Source organism: Hippopotamus amphibius, chromosome 8 (genome assembly GCF_030028045.1).
Source record: "Hippopotamus amphibius kiboko isolate mHipAmp2 chromosome 8, mHipAmp2.hap2, whole genome shotgun sequence".
Lineage (NCBI taxonomy): Eukaryota > Metazoa > Chordata > Mammalia > Artiodactyla > Hippopotamidae > Hippopotamus > Hippopotamus amphibius.
Window position 1 is genome coordinate 108299556 of NC_080193.1, and position 20966 is coordinate 108320521.

Below are 20966 nucleotides of genomic sequence, written 5' to 3' on the forward strand. Positions count from 1 at the left end.
ACGCTGGTTCTGTTTATAAGTCTATGGCAGTAGTGCACACTAATGGAGGTGACTGCTCTTAGCCAGCAGAATTCAGTAGTTGTGACAGAGACCATTACAAATGTCAAGGCTGAATAATTGTGACAGAGACTATATGGTCCACAAGCTTAAATATTTACTGTCCCTTTAAAGAAAGTTTGCCAACCCCTGGATTTAGACTAAAACTGGCATGTTCCTACCTATGATTTTAGTAAGACATGTTTTTCCCCAAATTTCTATTGTTACAAAAACTTTTAATTCTAACTTTCCTTAATATTTAAGAATAAACATCGTATGTTTCACAGAAATATTCCCTCTAGATATGTGTACATACCAGCGACAAGAGGCACCATAGTGCCTTCCCCACATTCAATTCTATCCTGAATGCCAACACCAATATTGTTCGTCATAACCACAGCTAAGAGCCAGCCAGTACCTACCTGTATGACCACAGTTATTCATGTGCAACAGTGCTCCAGATTGGCTGAATAAATATTTGCTATCCAAAGCCCCCTAAAAACCAGATACTTCCAACTGGGTATCCTAAAGGTACTAAAACTTCTGGTACTGTTGCTATCTTACTGAGTGACTATAAATCAATAAAAACTTTCCCCTTATAGCCAAAGTGATCTTTGTAAAATAAAAATGAGATGTCATTGTTGCTTAAACCTTTTAATGGTCCCTCAACATTTACAAGGTAAACTTCAGACTTTTAGGTATGGCATACTGTGTCACTCATGATCTGATCACCATCTATGTAATTAATGACACTGTAGATATATTATCTAATATATTTCCTAAGTGAATCCCAAAATACATGTGGATAGTTTGTCCCCATCTTCTAGAACATTTAGGTGTTTCCAACGGTGATATTAATAATTACTTGGCAAAGAACATCTTCATATGGTTTTATTTTTATTTTTTTGCTTGCTTGTTTTATTAGTAATCATTTTATTGTACTTCTGCAGAATAGTCCCAGGAGTAGACTCACTGATCAAAGGAATAATGCTATTATTCAGTTTCCTTATATGCCCTTTCCTCTTACTTCCAATAAACTCTTCTACCTTCTTTAAGGCTTGGCTCAAATTTCCTATTCTAGAAAAACTTCCCTAATTTTGCTTCCCAATTTTTTAGCCAGCCTCCCTCTGTCATTCCACAAACACGGTACACCACTCTATCATAACACATATCCAAAGAACTGTAATTAATGACCACTTTTCTTCTTCATTAGACTATAAATCCTTACTGTAACAACTCTTGTTCTTTTTACACTTTTAGCTCTCTGCTATAAGAATTAGCTCATTCATCCTTCGTTCAACTAATTATAAACTACATCTCCAGCACTAAGTGAAATATGGCAAAAATGCCTGCCCTCCCGAACTGATATCCTAGTGGGACACACAATGAACTCAATAAATAAATAAAATGTTTAGTGTGTTATTAGTAGATTGAGATACAAGTGCAAAGAAGAACAAGTAAAGTAGGAATAGAGGATGTGAAATGTTGGGGTAGAGACTGAAATTTTAGATAGGAAGCCTCAAGAAGTAAGGGAGCTAGCCAGGAGAATGTCTCTGCAAAATACTCCATAGGAGTGATCAGCACGAACCAGGACCCTGAGGCAGAGTGTGCCTCCTGGAAAAGCAGGAGAGGAGGTGAGGTAAGGTTAGGAAAATTAGGGATGGAAAGGGAGAAGAAATGCTCAGGAGAATAAAAACCCCTGATGGTCAAAAGAACTTTGTGCTTCTACTCTGAATGAGATGGAAAACCACTGAAGGGTTTGAAGCTCACAAGTGACATGATCTAATCTCACAAGGATCACTTAAAAAAAAAAATCACCCAAAGATGTTGTAGATACAGAGTGTGGTGGACAGGGTAAGGGAAGAAGCAGGGAAAACAGTTAAAAAGAGAAAAGATGATGGCGGCTGGAATGAGAGTAGAGTAGAAGTGATAAGAAGATGGAGCCCTCAGCAGATGTGGGAAGGATAAAAGGAGGGGAGTCAAAGAATGATACTCAGGGTTTTGATCTGAGCAACCAGAAGAATAAAGTTATTAACAGATGGAGGATTCTGCAGGAGGTGCTGGTGCAAGGAGCAGGGTTGGCAAATACCAAGAGCTGGTTTCTGAACACATTAAGTTTACAACACCTTTTAGATATTTAGGTAGGCAGGTACTTAGGCTAATCTGGAGTTAAGGAAATGGCCTGGGCTAAAGATGTGAATTTAGGAATTATCAGCCAATAAATATTTAAAGCCACGAGACTAGGTAAGATTACTTAGAGGCCTTCCACCAACATTCAGAGGTAAGGGAAGAGAAGATTCAGCAAAAGACTAAGAAAGGCTAGAAAGTTGGGAAGCCAGGAAATGGTGGTGGTACACAAGCCAACGGACAGGAAGCATTCCAAAGAGAAGAGAATGATCAACAGCCAAATGCAGCTGTTAGGACAAGTGAAGGAAGATGGGCAGGGTAAGTGACCAGTGGACTTGGCAATGTCATGGTCAATGGTAGATGTGACAAAGTAACCTTGCAGAGCAGTCAGGGAGAAAACCTGATGAGCTAGACTCATGAGAGAAGAGAATTAAAAAACAAGAAAGAGTGATTTGCTATATAACAGGGAAGGAGAGTAATAAATAGTGTGATAGCTAAAACTGAAACTAGAGTTTAAAAAGATCCTTTTCCCCTACCTTTATAAGATGGGAAAAGTAACATGAGACAATGCTGACAGGAATGATCCAGCAGAGAGGGAAAAAGGAATGATGCAGGGAAAAAAGGGGGTCGCTTAAGGGAGCTAGTGAGGGGGACAGATAAGGTCTAGGGAGCAGTTTGAAGGAGCTGGCTTTAGCTAGGAACACAGACATTTCTTCACAGTAACAGTAACAAAGGTAAACAGGCACTGATACAGGGAAATGAGCAGAAGTGGCGATGGGAACTGGTGGGAAGTTGTCTTGGTGCCTCCGGTGTTCTCCATGAAATAGGAAGCAAGGTCATCGGCTGAGCATGAGGACAATGAATGAGATATGAGAGGCCTAAGGAAAGAGGGGGAAAATGGCTGCCTCTAGGGACAAAATATAAATAAGTTTTATTTTTTCTATTTTCTAAATGTTCTATAATAGTCATTAATTGTGATTAAAAATTTACATTATATAATTTGAAATGAGACTATCTAAAAGATGCTACCAGGAAGAAAAGTGAATACAATATCTAGTTAAAAAAGGAAAGCAACCAAATTGTTAGGTCTACAAACACACTGCCTAACATACTTAGGATATTAAAGTAAAATTAAAATAAAACTAATTGTTAGTGTTTAGATTTATTAACTTTAAACTGAAGTTAGAAATAAGGGAAACTACATAAATCCCTTGGAATATACACCATTTTCTGCTGAAGACTGGCTTACCTAAGAGGTACAGTATTTCCTTCTTGTTTGCTATAAAGCAAGCTCAAAAAATTATTTTGTTAACAACAAAAAAACACTTCCACCCCAATATGACAAAACCTTCAAAGTAGTATAATCATTTTGTAACTTTATATCTTTAAATACTATTGATGATTACTTTGACTAGTAATATTATTTGGTCAGAAATTTTCAGGATAACTGGTTTCCAAAGAAATCCTCCTACTTAAATGTCTTTTCTTAATAGATTATTTAAAATGGGTTATATTTATTAGTCTTTCAAACTACATCCAAAGATTTCTTCCAGTTTTGGAAGCTGCATTCTCTTTACAGATTTAGTATAACAACAAAAATGTAAATAAGCTGTCTTACCATATCCACCAAGGCTACGTAGAGGAACATGCCTGCAGTGATTGCAAAGATCCAAAGTGTGATGTTATTGGCATACTGTCCGACAGCTGTGCCTATGAGCATGCCTATGTAAGCCATCATGGCAGAGAGGAGGTTGTATACAATCGCTTGCTTTACAGTCATGCCTGCTTTAAGAAGAACTGCAAAATCACCTGCAGTTAAGACATAATGTGAGTTTTAAAACCACAGGATTTTACACACAAATTTAGGAAAACACCAGTAAAAAACAAAATTAAGAATGACATAAGAAAGATATACCTTTAATAACAAATTTTATAATAAAATTTTACTTTTTACTTATTAAACCTTAACATGCAAAAACTTGGGTGAGTCTCAAAGGCATGATGCTGAAAGACAGTCTGAAAGGTTATACATGGTTCCATTTACGTGATATTCTCAAAAAGATAAAACTATAGTGATATAGAACACTCAGTGGTCACCAAGGGGCAAGGATAGAAAAGGGGTGTGACTATAAAGGGACAGCATGAGGGGGTTTGTAGAGATGATGGAACTGTTATTCTTGATGGTGGTAGCAGCAACACAAATCCATAAACGTGTTAAAATTCAAAGAGCTGTACATCAAAAAGCAAGGTCAATTTTACTGGATAATATGAAAGGAAAATTTAAAAAAACAAGAAAAACATAAGAAAAAAAACGCTTCATCACTGCTTTTTTTGTGAGCAACAAATAAAGCTCACTGCTCTTATCTCTGCCCTTTTTTCAAAGGGAAATGGGCTAAGTAAGAACAGAGATAACAGTCTCTAAGTATATTGTATGCTGCTTACATTTATGTTTTCTTTATTCCAAAAGAAAAATTAAATCTTAAATCTGAAAATCCTAAAAATGTAAAAAGAATAAAGAGATTTTTCTCACTCATCTGTCTAAAGCGGGAACACTAGATAAAGAAAGGATTAAATATTGCTTAGAGAGACATTACTAGAAAGGCAAAATGCTGCTAGAACTAACAGCCTTGAAGCTAAAGGGTCGAAAACAATAGTTTTACTAATTACAACAATTTTTTTTTTGTTTTAGTTACTAAATGTACAAACATCCAATCAATTATTGAACATTCAGTATATGCAAGCCACTATATAGAATACTGAGTAGGGGGCAGGAGCTTGTTTCTTTCCCTTAAGAAGGGATCTTACATGACTAAAAGTACATGATCTGCGTTTTTTGTTTGTTTTGTTTTTTAAAGTTATGATTACAAGTTTCTCATTTATAACAGATAAGCAGAAGTTAACAACAAAGGAATTAGTGCAAAGCATTTTTTTCCATGTTCCAATTAACTGCTACAAACTACATACTACAACATTATTTGGGAAATATAATACATCTAAGGAGATTATCTACCAATGGCTTCTAAACTGCCCTTCTCCAGTTTCCATCTAATATTATTCTTCCTACATCTTTTCCCTCTGATCCTAAATACTTAATTCTCCTGGTGAGACTTGGAGTCAATGTCAGCTTTTATCTCTTCTCTCCCCTAGAGTTTTAAGTTCCTCTTGCCTTTCTTCCTCAACCTCTTCTAAGGAAAGAGTTCCCTAACTTCTTCCTCTACAAATTTCTTTACCTATTTTCAATAATTCACCCATCAATTGTGTTAAAGGGACAATTTCATTTAGCAGGGGGTCAGGTAATACAAAATGAGACTACAGTGTCTTTTAGGTTATAAAATACAGTGTTTCCTTTTATAATTTCAAAGTTGGATTTTAACCGGAGCATTATTGAATACTCAATGAACAAAATATCATAGGTACAAATTCTATCAATTTTGATGCCTTCCCTGCTATTACTGAATAGGAAGATGATTGCTTTCATCCCTGAATAACAACGAAACAGCATGAATTAACTAGTCAAAGATTCAAGGTGAATTATTTAGTTAATACTTTTTAAAGTTAAGGTATAACTTACATACACAGTACCCCCTGCCCTTTTCTTTGACGTTGAGTTCTATGAGTTTTGACAAAAGTACATACCATGTAACCATAACCACCATCAAACTCTAGAACTATTTCATTACCTTCCCCCTCACCAATTTCCTCAGGCCCCTCACTCCTAGGCAATCAGTGATCCACTTTCCCTACAGTTTTGCCTTTCCCAGAACATCATATAAATTGAATCATACAGTAAGTGGTCCTTTGAGTATAGATTTTTTTTCACTTAGCATGATGTGTGTAAGATTTATCCATGTTACAATTTATATCAGAAAATCACTCCTTTTTACTGCTAAGTAATATTCCATAGATAAACCATAGCTTATTTACCCACTCAGCAGCTTAAGGACATTAGGATTGTTTCCAACTTTGGCAATTATGAATAAAGCCACTATACACATTCATAAACAGATTCTTGTGGTAACAAAAGTTTTCATGTCTTGTATGTATCTAGGAATGGGATTTCTGGCAGCAATTTATGAGAGTTCTGACTGCTCCCCATCCTTTCCAGCCCACAGTGACAAATCCACTACCTGAATTCTCGTGTGTTTATCTGTAATCTGTATAACTTCTTTAGTGAAATGCCTATTCAAGTCTTTTACCCATTTTTTTAAATTGTTGAATTGTTGGTTTTCTTATTACTGAGTTGAGAAGTCTTTATCCTAAAAGTTTTTTGTCATGTATGTTTTCCAAATACTTATTCCCAGTCTGTGGCTTATCTCTTCATTCTTTTAAGTGTCTTTTGTGTAGAGTTTTTACTTTTTATGAAGTCCACATTATTACCTTTTCCCTTAATGGAGCATGCTTTTGGTGTTGTATCTAAGAACAATCTGCCTAATCCAAAAAACACAAAGATTTACTCCTGTGTTTTCTTCTAAAAGTCTTTTATATTTAAATTTTTTTTTCATTTAGATCAATGATCCATTTTGAGTTAATTTTTGTCTATGGTGGGAGGATTTTTTTTGCAAGTAGACATCCAATTATTGCAGCAACATTTGTTGAACAACTTATTCTTTCTACATGGAATTCCCTTGGCACTTTTGCTGAAATAAGTTGCTATATGTGTGAGGATTCTATACTCTGTTCCACTGATTTATGTGCCTATTCTTTAACCAATATCAACTGTTTTGATTATTGTGGCTTTATAGTTAGTCTTAAATTCAATTTTGGTGTACTTTCTCAAAATTCTTCTGGCCATTCCTTTCCCTTTCCGTAAAAATTTTTGGAAAAAAACCTCATTTATTTCCAAAAAAGTCTGCTGGGATTTTCACTGGGAATGTACAGAATCTATAGGGAGAATTAGAATCTTAAAACACTGAGTCTTCTGGTCCATAAACCTATAATAGATCTTCATTTACATTTCCTTTGATTTCTTTTGTTGGCAAATTGTAGTTTTCAGCATACAGATTCTATGTATATTTTGTTAGATTTAATCAAAGTATTTTGTATTTTTTGGTGTTACTGTAAACAGTACTTTGTTAAAATTTCAATTTCTAATTGTTCATTGCTAGTATATAGCAGTATAAATATATAATATTTATATATAAATGACTTTCATGTAATGTCCTTGTATCAAGATGAATTATTTCATTTAAAAATCTTTGTCCTAGTCTCATCTCAGGTTATAATTTCTCAGTGATCTGCATATTTTTCTACCCTTCCCTTCTCAGTAAGAACCTGTATAAACATTTGAAAAATAAATCAAAGGAATATCCATAGCTGGGATTTACACTGAATAAACAAATCTATGCATTTTTTGATAATTCAATATTCTTTCCTTTCTGCTGACAAAGGATATCATTAGCACAAAGAATGAGGTGTGCCTGCCAAAGCTGTTAAATTAATGTGATCCAATGTTATAATTATGTTAATATCTGCTAAAATCAACGAGATTTTTTTAAATACGTAGTATATATTTTAGGGTTCTTTTTGTCTTAAATAATGCATGTATACACATGTATAAATCTAAACAGTGAATGTTCAATTCTCCCTGGATAAGTTAGCACATGAGTATCTTATTTTGAATTTCTATTTAACTTTTAATACATGGGAGGAAAAGAAAAAATGGAAAGCATTATATATAGCCTAAGCTGAGTCTTAATAACACAGCTACATTTATTTATCAAAATGTTATTTCCTTGAAGTTGAAACATTCCTCAATGTCAAGAACAGAGTTTGGATCATCTACCCTTCTGGATTATCCTCAACCTCACTTTCCCTTTATACATTCTTACACACATAGGTTTTCTTATAAATTATTTTTCAAATGTTTCAAATACAGCTTCTTATTGAAAGGGTGGAAAAAGGTGGAGAGACTGCAACAGAATAATACTGCAACTTAAATGCAGCTACACAAGTTCGCCAAAAACAGAAGAAAGAGTAGTAATAAATCAGGTAATTTCATCCATTAGCATACCCCACAGCAAGCATGAAATGAGAGATAATGGGTTTTCTATTTCCTCAGGGGGTTTCAATTTCTGCACACCTCTCAGAGTGAACCTCACTATATTGTTCTAAGGTTTAAAAGTACACATGGTTTTTCACATCACATTCCTAAACACACACAAAAAAACCCCTATCTGGAACACCATCAGAGAAACAGCAATCTGTTCAGAAGAGGAACATCAAAACTTGAAATTACTGACTGGACTGAGGATCAGGATCTCCAAGGTACTACAATATAATTTAAACATAAGTGACCCTTGAATAACGCAAGGGCCCAGTCAAAAAGCTGCAACTTACAGTCAGCCCTCCATATCCTTGATTCCACATGTGCAGATTCAACCAACTGCAGATCGTGTAGTATTGTAGTATTTACTATAGAAAAAAATCTGCATGTGAGTTGACCTAAACAGTTCAAACCCATGTTGTTCAAGGGTCAACTGTATATGTTTTTCCCCTTAGGGTATAACTTTAGTATAGAAGTCTCAATTAGTTTTAACAATTCACAATTGAAAATTTAGTTAGGACAAAACAGGTTTTGTATCAAATAAATTATCCTTGAATGTGATGTAGTATGCTGCTTTGACAACATGTTAACCTATTACATGGGAAGAGGACTTGTCCCTATCCATCTGCCATGCATCTTATCTCAGCCTCCAGAGGACTGATTTTTCTCCTTGCCTGGGAATTCTGACTAAGAAGCTTTTATGCCTCTCTACATTCTGTTCTTCCCCAAGTGAGTAAGAGGGGATAATCTAATCAGAGTAGAGGCACATATCTGGTACCGAAGTGCCCCATTACTGTGTCTTAAAGGCAAAAATTAGGCTCCACTAGCACTTCTTAAAACTTCCTTTAGGCCACTTCCACCTTGTTGGTGGATAAAAAAGCCAAAGCCTTTTCTGTCACTTCCAGAGGAGGAAGCTGGGTCCTTTCGTTATGATCTTTCTTCCCTGGGAGCCCAAGCAACTAGAATATGGGGCAGTTTATGTCAGTTTAGCACATAGCATCAGGGGAAAGTGTACATTCTCATAATGTCTCAATCTTCTCCTTGTGGCAGAGCAGATGCATACTCTGAATTGATGCTTCTGCTCACGGCACTAGTAACATTTTTTTTTTTTTGATATCTTTATTTTTTTATTTTTTATGATAAACTGCATATATTTAGAGTGTACAATTTGGTATCCCAATCTCCCAATTCATCCCCCCCCCCAACCCTCCCCGCTTTCCCCACTTGGTGTCCATGTTTGTTCTCTACATATGTGTCTCTATTTCTGCCTTGCAAACAGTTTGATTTGTACCATTTTTCTATAGTCCACATATGTGTTAATATACAATATTTGTTTTTCTCTTTCTGACTCATTTCACTCTGTATGACAGTCTCTAGGTCCATCCATGTCTCTAAAAATGTCCCAGTTTCATTGCTTTTTACAGCTGAGTAATATTCCATTGTGTGTATGTACCACATTTCTTTATCCATTCATCTGTTGATGGACATTTAGGTTGCTTCCATGTCCTGGCTATTGTAAATAGTGCTGCAATGAACACTGGAGTGCATGTGTCTTTTTGAATTATGGTGTTCTCTGGGTATATGCCCAGCAGTGGGATTGCTAGGTCATATGGTAGTTCTATTTTTAGTTTTTCAAGGAACCTCCATACTGTTCTCCATAGTGGCTGTATCAATTTGCATTCCCACCAGCCATGCAAGAGCATTCCTTTTTCTCCACACCCTCTCCAGCATTTGCTGTTTGTAGATTTTCTGATGATGCCCATTCTAACCAGTGTGAGGTGATACCTCATTGTAGTTTTCCTTTGCATTTCTCTAATAATTTAGTGATGTTGAGCAGCTTTTCATGTGCCTCTTGGCCATCTGCATGTCCTCTTTGGAGAAATGCTTATTTAGGTCTTCTGCCCATTTTTTGATTGGGTTGTTTGTTTTTCTGATATTAAGCTGGATGAATTGTTTATATATTTTGGAGATTAATCCTTTGTCTGTTGATTTGTTTGCAAATATTTTCTCCCATTCTGAGGGTTGTCTTCTTGTCTTGCTTATAGTTCCCTTGGCTGTGCAGAAGCTTTGAAGTTTCATTAGGTCCCACTTATTTATTTTTGTTTTTATTTCCATTATTCTAGGGGGTGGATAAAAAAGATCTTTCCGTTATTTATGTCGAAGAGTGTTCTTCCTGTTTTCCTCTAGGAGTTTTATAGTGTCTGGCCTTACATTTAGGTCTTTAATCCATTTGGAGTTTATTTTTGTGTATGGTGTTAGGAAGTGTTCTAATTTCATTCTTTTACATGTAGCTGTCCAGTTTTCCCAGCACCACTTATTGAAGAGGCTGCCTTTTCTCCACTGTATATCCTTGCCTCCTTTGTCATAGATTAGTTGACTGTACTTTATCTCTGGGCTTTCTATCCTGTTCCATTGATCTATATATCTGTTTTTGTGCCAGTACCATACTGTCTTGATCACTGTGGCCTTGTAGTATAGCCTGAAGTTGGGAAGCCTGATTCCACCAACTCTATCTTTCCTTCTCAGGATTGCTTTGGCTATTCAGGGTCTTTTGTATTTCCATACAAATCGTAAAATTTCTTGTTCTAGTTCTGTGAAAAATGCCATTGGTAATTTGATCGGGATTGCATTGAATATGTAAATTGCTTTCGGTAATATACTCATTTTCACAATGTTGATTCTTCCAATCCAAGAACATGGTATGTCCCTCCATCTGTTTGTGTCTTCTTTGATTTCTTTCATTAGTGTCTTATGGTTTTCTGAGTACAGGTCTTTTACCTCCTTGGTTAGGTTTATTCCTAGGTATTTTATTTTTTTTGTTGCAATGGTGAATGGGATTGTTTCCTTAATTTCTCCTTCTGATCTTTCATTGTTGGTGTATAGAAATGCAAGAGATTTGTGTGTTGATTTTGTATCCTGCAACTTTACCAAATTCATTGCTTAGCTCAAGTAGTTTTCTGGTGGCATCTTTAGGATTTTCTGTGTATAGTATCATGTCACCTGCAAACAGTGACAGTTTTACTTCTTCTTTTCCAAGTTGGATTCCTTTTATTTCTTTTTCTTCTCTGATGGCTGTGGCAAGGACTTCCAAAACTATGTTGAGTGTAGTGGTGAGAGTGGACATCCTTGTCTTGTTCCTGATCTTAGAGGGAATGCTTCCAGTTTTTCACCATTGAGAATGATGTTTGCTGTGGGTTTGTCATATATGGCCTTTATTATGTTGAGGTAGGTCCCCTCTATGCCCACCTTCTGGAGAGTTTTTATCAGAAATGGGTGTTGAATTTTGTCAAAAGCTTTTTCTGCATCTATTGAGATGATCATGTGGTTTTTATCCTTCAGTTTGTTAATATGGTGTATCACATTGATTGATTGATTTGCATATATTGAGGAATCCTTGCATTCCAGAGATAAACCCCACTTGATCATGGTGTATGATCCTTTGAATGTGTTATTGGATTCTGTTGGCTAGTATTTTGTTGAGGATTTTTGCATCTAAATTCATCAGTGATATTGGTCTGTAGTTTTCTTTTTTTGTAGTATCTTTGTCTGGTTTTGGTATCAGGTGATGTTGGCCTCGTAGAATGAGTTTGGGAGTGTTCCTTCCTCTGCAGGGTTTTGGAAGAGTTTGAGAAGAACTGGTGTTAGCTCTTCTCCAAATGTTTGATAAAATTCACCTGTGAATCCATCTGGTCCTGGACTTTGTTTGTTGGGAGATTTTTAATCACAGTTTCAATTCCATTACTTGTGATTGGTCTGTTCATAGTTTCTATTTCTTCCTGATTCAGTCTTGGAAGGTTATACATTTCTAAGAATCTGACCATTTCATCCAGGTTGTCCATTTTATTGGTGTATAGTAGCTTGTAGTAGTCTCTTATAGTGCTTTTTATTTCTGCGGTGTCTGGTGTAACTTCTCGTTTCATTTCTAATTTTATTGTTTTGAGTCCTCTCCCTCTTTTTCTTGATGAGTCTTGCTAGAGGTTTATCAATTTTATTTATCTTCTCAAAGAACCAGCTTTTAGTTTTATTGATTTTTGCTATTGTTTTGTCTCTATTTCATTTATTTCTGCTCTGATCTTTATGATTTCTCTCCATCTACTAACTCTGGGTTTTGTTTGCTCTTCTTTCTCTAGTTTCTTTAGGTGTAAGGTTAGATAGTTTATTTGGGATTTTTCTTGTGTCTTGAGGTAGGATTGTATTGCTATAAACTTCCCTCTTAGAACTGCCTTTGCTGCATCCCATAGGTTTTGGATCATTGTGTTTTCATTGTCATTTGTCTTTAGGTATTTTTGGATTTCCTCTTTGATTTCTTCAGTGACCTCTTGGTTATACAGTAGCGCATTGTTTAGCCTCCATGTATTTGTGATTTTTACAGGTTTTTTTTCCTGTAACTGATTTCTAATCTCATAGCGTTGTGGTCACAAAAGATGCTTGATAGGATTTCAATTTTCTTGAATTTACCAAGGCTTGATTTATGACCCAAACTGTGATCTATCCTGGAGAATGTTCCATGTGCACTTGAGAAGAATGTGTAATCTGCTGTTTTTGGATGTAATGTCCTATAGATATCTATTAAATCAAGCTGATTTATTGTGTCATTTAAAGCTTGTGTTTCCTTATTAGTTTTCTGTCTGGATGATCTGTCCATTGGTGTAAGTGGGGTGTTAAAGTCCCCCACTATTATTGTGTTACAGTCAGTTTCCTCTTTCATAGTTGTTAGCATTTGCCTTATGTATGGAGGTGCTCCTATATTGGGTTCATATATATTTATAATTGTTCTCTTCTTCTTGGATTGATCCCTCAATCTTTATGTAGTGTCCTTTCTTGAACATTTTTTATTTTAAAGTCTATTTTATATGATATGAGTATTGCTACTCCAGCTTTCATTTGATTTCCATTTGCATGAAATATTTTTTTGCATCCCCTCACTTTCCATCTGTATGTGTCCCCAGGTCTGAAGTGGGTCTCTTGGAGACAGCATATACATGGATCTTGTTTTTATATCCATTCAGCCAGTCTGTGTCTTCTGGTTGGTGCATTTAGTCCATTTACATGCAAGGTAATTATCAATATGTATGTTCCTATTACCATTTTCTTAATTGTTTTGTTTTTGTTTCTGTAGGTCCTTTTCTTCTCTTACGTTTCCTGCTTAGAGAAGTTCCTTTAGCATTTGTTGTAGGGCTGGCTTGGTGGTGCTGAATTCTCTTAGCTGTTGCTTATCTGTAAAGCTTTTGATTTCTCCATCGAATCTGAATGAGATCCTTGCTGGGTAGAGTATTCTTGGTTGTAGGTTCTTCCCTGTCATCACTTTAAATATATCGTGCCACTCCCTTCTGGCTTGCAGAGTTTCTGCTGAGAAATCAGCTGTTACCCTGAATGGGGGTTCCCTTGTATGTTATTTGGCGTTTTTCCCTTGTGGCTTTTAATAACTTTTCTCTGTCTTTAATTTTTGTCAATTTGACTACTATATGTCTTGGCGTGTTTCTCCTTGGGTTTATTTATCCTGCCTGGGACTCTCTACGCTTCCTGCACTTGGGTAGTTTTTCCTTTCCCATGTTAGGGAAGTTTTCAACTATAATCTCTTCCAGTATTTTCTCAGGTCCTTTCTCTCTCTCTTCTCCTTCTGAGACTCCTATAATGCGAATGTTGGTGCATTTAACGTTGTCCCAGAGGTCTCTTACGCTGTCTTCAGTTCTTTTCATTCTTTTTTCTTTATTCTTTTCCGCATCAGTTATTATCACCATTCTGTCTTCCAGGTCACTTATTCGTCCTTCTGGCTCAGTTAATCGGCTACTGGTTCCTTCTAGTATATTTTTCATTTCCGTTATTGTGTTGCATATCTGTTTGTTTGTTCTTTAATTCTTCTAAGTCTTTGGTAAACTTTTCTTGCAACTTTTCGATCTTTGCATCCAATCTTTTTTCAAAGTCCTGGATCATCTTCACCATCATTATTCTGAATTCCTTTGCTGGAAGAGTGCCTATCTCCTCATTTAGTTGTTTTTCTGGTGTTTTATCTTGTCCCTTCATCTGGTACAAAGTCTTCTGCCTTTTCATTTTCTCTGTCTTTCTGTGGCTGTGATTTTCAGTTCCACAAGATGAAATACTGCTGATACTGCTTGATTCTGCTGTCTGCCCTCTTGTGGAGGAAGCTGTCTAAGAGGCTCGTGGGTGCTTCCTGATGGGATGGACTGATGGTGGGTTGGATTTGGTGGGTGGAGCTCAGTGACACTTTAATCTGCTTGTCTGCCAATGGGTGGGGCTGTGTTCCCACCCTGATGGTCGTTTGGCCTGAGGCAACCCAGCACTGGAGCTTACAGGCTCTTTGGTGGAGCTAATGGTGGACTCTGGAAGGGCTCACGCCAATGAGCACTTCTCAGAACCCCTGCTTGCCAGTGTCCCTGTCTCCTCAGTGAGCCACAGTTGCCCCCCACCTGTGCAGGCAACCCTCCAACACCAGCAGGTAAGTCTGGTTCAGTCTCCTATGGGGTCACTGCTCCTTCCCTTTGGGTCCTGGTGAGCACACTTTTTTGTGTGTGCTCCAAGAGTGGAGTCTCCGTTTTCCCCAGTTCTGCTAAGGTCCTGCAATCAAATCCCGCTGGCTTTCACAGTCTGATTCTCTGGGGATTCCTCCTCTAGCTGCTGGACCCCCAGGTTAGGAAGCCTGACGTGGGACTTAGAACCCTTAGGACTTCTGTGGTATGACTGTTCTCCAGCTTGTGAGTCACCCACCCAGCATTTATGGGATTTGATTTTAACGCGATTGCGCCTCTCCTACCATCTCATTGTGGCTTCTCCTTTGTCTCTGGATGTGGGGTGGTTTTTTTTGGTGAGTTCCAGTGTCTTTCTGTCGATGGTTGTTCAGCAGTTAGTTGTAATTCCGGTGCTCTTGCTAGAAGGAGTGAGCACACGTCCTCCTACTCCGCCATCTTGATTCTCTCTCACTAGTAACATCTTAATCTCTGATTTGTGGGGTAAAACAGGTAGAGATTTGGGGTCTCAATATTTCACTAAGGTGTCAGGGCTCAAGGTTTTACCAGAACTCTGCACTGGGCATCAAGAAGTGCTTACCTAGCCAACAAGATATGTACTGCATTTGTTTTACATGTGGCTGTTGTTGTGTGTCACTCCTTTAGTAAGAAACTACAGGGAAAAAAAAAGGGAGTAAGTGACAGGAAGTCAACCTTCCCTCATTTCCAAACTCTCTGCTATCAATTCTGTGCTGAAGTGGATCATGGCGGGGTTAAGGGCAATTCAGTATAACCACACATAATCATGAAGTAGCCTGACATACTCCTTTTAGGGGGTAGTGGGTGGGTAGGAAGGAAGTTGAAGGTTTTCCTAGTATACTGTGGATGTGAGTGTGACTATCCAAGTCCATTACTAAGCAAGTTAAAAAAAAAAAAGGTTAAAACTATTAGGCAATGTTTCTCATATATAAAAACTGACAGAAAGTCTTGATTTGTGTTGCTATGGAAATGCAAGGAAGTATCTGGCATATCATTCTCTTACTAAGATAGGAAAGTAGTTAGAGAAGGGTGTGAGATATAGTATCTACACACAAAGAACCTACATTGTAAGAAATAGGACACCTAAAGTGGCAATATACTAAGCACCAAAAGAAGGACCTAGAGAAGGAAGTGATAAAGTTTAGTAGAAAGAGTAATCCCGAGGTATGGGGTACTGAAGTTAGAGGAAAAAAGACTCTTAACATGCTATACTAGGGTAGAGCTAATAGGACAAGCCAATTAGGAAGAGAGAATAAGCAAAGAAACAGGTTCAGTCATCCAGAGTGCATGTTTGGTGAATTGTGTTTAGGTGAAGTGGAAAACAAACAACAGGAAGTGCAGTGAGTGACATAGGAAAGGTAGGTAGAAGCAGATGTGAAGGTCAATGAAAGCAGAATCAATGAATCTCAGCTTTTACTTTATATGTAAGGGAAGGGGACTGAAAGATTTCGATTAAATAAGCAAGTTACATCTAGTCATATAACACAGTCACATGGCAAGAAGATATATCTGGCAGTCAGTATACAGATACAATGGAACAGAATGAAACCAGAACTATAAACACTCATTATGGAAAGTGCCCAAGCAAAAGACAATGAAGGGTCTGGATAAGGGATTATGGGGTATGAACAAGATATATGATTGCATGCCCAAGGTAAACAAAACTATAAGGAATCAAGCCCTAAGTATCAGCACCAAGTAAGCACTAAGAGATTTTTTTGCTTATGTGAGCACTTAGTAACCTTCTAAGACAATTATATAAATTAATTCTATTCAAAGTGAGCAAATAAGTGTGCTACCAATCAAGACAGTCAAATGACAGACGTTTCACAGTCAGATAAATTTAAGAAAAATCTTAAATTAGGGCACATGAAGAAATTCCTTAGATACTCAAAAAGATTGTTTTTTTCTTTCAAATTAATGTTACCTTCACATCTCTCAGATATTTTCTATGTGAATGTCTGTACACATTTTTTTCTTCCATTTTTTTCAATTAATAGAAGGAAACCAAAACACAAGAAACTAAAAAACCATTGCAAGATCAATGAACAATTGTCCACTAAAACAAGAGAAATATCATATACACCTTATAAATTGGCAAAAATTAGAAAGTTAATGCCAAGTGTTTACCAGGAATTGCTGGTAGAGAGGACACTAGCTCGTTCACTCTTAGGACCCATCAATTCTGTATATACCCCAAAACATGTTCTCACAAGGATATCTAACCACCAAGTCTACAGATGTTCAATGCACCATTATCTATGGTGGCAGGAAATTAAAATACACGTGGTGTGTCCAATACTAGGTGGTAAATGCGTAAAAATGTGGTAAATGTACACCTGTGGTACTGGGCAGAAACAACATATTAAATTAACTCATGGTAACCTGCCTGGAGTTTAAAAACATAATGCTTAGTAAGTAAATAAGAAACAGAGTGGGCTATAACATAATATTGTTTACATAAAATAAAAATACATATAAAACAATTTTTAGAAGCACATTAACAAAAATTATATAATAAATAAGAGAATGATGATACTGCATACTTGCCACCAGCCATTTTTTATGCTTTTACATCTCTAAAATTTAGATGCATTTAGATTAATTAAGTCTTACATTTGATGAAATCTGGTAAAAATTTTAAGGTCGTGTTACCTAATTCATGTGGCAGTTCATGACAGAAAACGGCTATAGAAGTGCTGATTCCTCCCGTCAATCCAGCACTGAAAGCTGCTCCTGGGGGGGGCGGGTTGGAAAAAATTCAAATGACATTTACTTATCTTCTGTTTTTCTATTTTCATTCATAATGACAGGTGCATTCTCTTTTGCCTATCTAAATTAATTTCATAATGTATGAGTGACTCACTAGTCTCACACACTATATAGTCTGTGAACTTACAGTGAGTGAAGTACAGCAGGTATGTGACAACCAGAGAAAGAGCTATTCAATGAAAGAAATATTCCCTATTGAATTAAATTCTCTATTTGTGTAACAGTCTAATTCACTAATAGCTTCAGAGTAGTAACAGTTTTTAGTGTTTCAATCTCTGGTAGTGTGAAACCCTCAATTTTAAGTCATATAAGTCTATAAATGGACTTGCTCTCACACACTAATATTTATAGGTATTTAAATACCTAGTATGCTTATCCAAACTTTTCTAGGTCTAGAGCATAAATTATTTGTTTGATGGTCCTGAATACTGAAATCAGAGGTATAAATGCATCTGATTCCACTAGTAGAATTCTTTACTCTTTAACACTGAGATGTCACTGTGGCTTCAAAAATATGGTCTCTCCTGAGAGAAACCAAAGCCTACTTCTGAATGATTATTTAGTAATGTCTGGATCTCAAAGAAAATTATGTATTGGTCACATTTAATGTTCTCCTAAACTGGTAACATCAGTTTATATTAGCAAGATTCTAATATAATGTTTGAATTTGATATAATAGATTTTTACTATTGTAAAATTTTTCTTCACTTTTTCATATGTAAAAGGATTTTTAAACTGAAGATTGAAATTCATTTGTTCTCATTCAGAGATGTGTAAATGTATTGAAGATATGTTAAGGTAGCTTTTTCAATACGGTGACTATGCCTTCAATAAGAAATCAAGTTATTAAAGAAGTATACTGTGGACATTTGTTTATATGTTCAAAGAAAAATTCACTGAAATTATACCTTTATGCCCCAAACTTATCAAACACACTAACATAGTCTTTGGAAAAGCCAAATGACAGGAATAATATACAACAATATATTTGTTAAGCTCCAAGATTAGTACTAAAACAGTAAAAGAAGGAAAATGGTCTTAAAGAATAACAAATTATAACCCAAGTTTCAAGCGTACTTACCAATTGCTAACCCATCACTGAAGTTGTGGATGCCATCCCCCATGATGACCATCCAAGCGATATTAGCTATTCCCGTTTCTTTCAGATCTGACCCAGAATGACACGGACCGTGTGAATGATGAGAATGTTTATGGTGCCACTGGTGGTTATGCTTCCTCAGCACAGTTTTACTCTCATCATGGTGGTTATGTGCAGCAGCATGGAGATCGTGCTCATGAATGGCATGTAATCCATCACTGTGAGAATGGTCCATGATTTTCTCCTCTTCTATACAAAGATAATTTTTAGGAGGGGATTCTTGTTGGCCTTCTAAATCTGTTAGTTCAGTTTCATTAAGTCGATCTTCAGAAACAACTGAGTCATCAGTTCCTATATTTATAATGGCAAAGGATATGCTTTATCAACAAGTAAATGAATCATATTTGCTTAATTTAAAACCAGGCAAAAGAGCAGTGTAATGAACGTTTCCTAAATGAATGTCTTTAAAATTCCTAAATAAAAAAATATAAAAAAATAAATAAAACGGGGGCTATCCTAGGTGGTGCAGTGGTTAAGAATCCACCTGCCAATGCAGGGGACACGGATTCGATCCCTGCTCCAGGAAGATCCCACATGCCGCGGAGCAACGAAGCCTGTGCACCACAACTATTGAACCTGTGCTTTAGAGCCTGTGAGCCACAACTATTGAGCCCATGTGCTGCAACTACTGAAGCCCACGCGCCTAGAGCCCGTGCTCCACAACAAGAGAAGCCACGGCAATGAGGGGCCCACGTACCACAACGAAGAGTAGCCCCCACTCACTGCAACAAAAAGAAAGCCCACGCACAGCAAAAAAGACCCAAGACAGCCAATAAAATAATTTTTTTAAAAAAGACCCAATGTAAATAAATAAATAAATGCTTTAAAAAATAAATAAAACTAACAAATAAATACGCATGCACACACACAAAACAAACTGGGGTTTTGAGAGTCCAAAAGACAAACAAGGTGAAGTAAATGGAAGGGAACTGAAATAGGCAGAGTCAAGAGAAAAACTGGCACACACGAAGGTACTGTGAAACTTTAAGGAGCACATCTTCAACAGCTGATGAAGATAAAAGGGTGGAGAGTTACTCTAACATTCACACGATAACAAAATAAACCCATAATTTTTCAGAGAACAAAGGAACCTTAAAGTTTACCTAGTCTAACCTTCTCTTATCATTTAAGAAAACAAAGACAAAATTTAAGTTACTTGTATCCCCTAGTGCTGGGCCCATTTCACCAAGATCATTTCTAGATCATTACTAGAATGAAATTCAAAAACCCATATAAGTGGTAATATCTGATACTTTTTTTTCTTCAAATAAGGTTGGCCTCTCACCTCATTTACAAAAGCTATTTATTATGTGACAAAGATTCTAATGCTTCCCAAATTGTATTTTGGGGCAGAGTCTACACTTAGCATCTAGGCTGTCCCTTTTCTGTAGAAAATCATTAGTATGCTCAGAGGAAACACAAGTTCACAAAGGGGAAAAATTATATTTAAATATTATGCTTCCCTGAAAATCGTAAGCTACCTCATTACATCTATCATGAAACACAATAGATGAATGGATAAGCAGACATTTTAAGTACAGAGACCACTCTCCTATAAGTACAAAGGCCAATTCTCCTTCTCTCATATGAAAGCAACCACATACGGAGGGCACAGAGATTTTCACGTTACCAAGAGATAAAACACTAATCCAATGTCGTTTTGTTTGTCTCATTTTTTTTTCTGTAAAGTAAAAAGTGCAATATGTTCCTTGCCCTGTAATATAATTAACTGGTCCCACATTCCAGTATAAATAATGCTGAAAATAACCAAAACATTAACAAAATCAGTTTAGACACACATAAAGAAATAAAAGAAACTAATATTAGAGAAGCCATAAAGACAAGAAATTTCAAACAACACAGGCACAGTTTAGAAGCAATATTTCAATTTTTATATTTTAAAGGTTTCTCTTTAGTCAGAACTTTCGTCTACCGGCAAGAGGCTTGAGCTGAAGCCAGTCAGCATCTGGTGTATTATTTAACTTATGATCTGAAAGCTTCCTTCCAATAGCTGATTCTTCTGTGTTCTGCTTCATAAACCATTTCTGTTTTCCCTGAAAAAAATATCTGGTATTAGCATTAAATCTGCAGCCAAAATTAGCAACACTATTCACTTGTTAACATCTATGGGGATAAATGGCAGTAATTTTATAAATTATTTAGAAAAGGGGTGAGAAAAAACTTTTATAAGTTAATCAAAGGGTCTATCCAGATGAAAAAATCCAACTAAATTTGCCTGTTTTTTTTTTTTTCAAATACTCGACTACAATGTCCAAGAATAGGGTACATAGTACTGCAATATTATATACAACCCAAATGAAATATG

The 20966-nt window shown here is 36.4% G+C and overlaps 1 protein-coding gene across 3 annotated transcripts in view; it reads right to left on the minus strand.

Moving 5' to 3' along the window:
• The window catches only part of SLC39A10 (solute carrier family 39 member 10), a 92732-nt gene that overhangs the window by 4094 nt on the left and 67672 nt on the right, over window positions 1-20966 (minus strand). For all 3 annotated transcript variants that reach the window (XM_057744773.1, XM_057744771.1, XM_057744772.1), the window contains 4 exons: window positions 20574-20694; window positions 18563-18931; window positions 17365-17445; window positions 3782-3972 (listed from right to left, as the gene is read on the minus strand). In XM_057744773.1, coding sequence (XP_057600756.1) covers window positions 3782-3972; window positions 17365-17445; window positions 18563-18931; window positions 20574-20694 — 762 coding nt within the window. The remainder of the gene's footprint in view (window positions 1-3781; window positions 3973-17364; window positions 17446-18562; window positions 18932-20573; window positions 20695-20966) is intronic.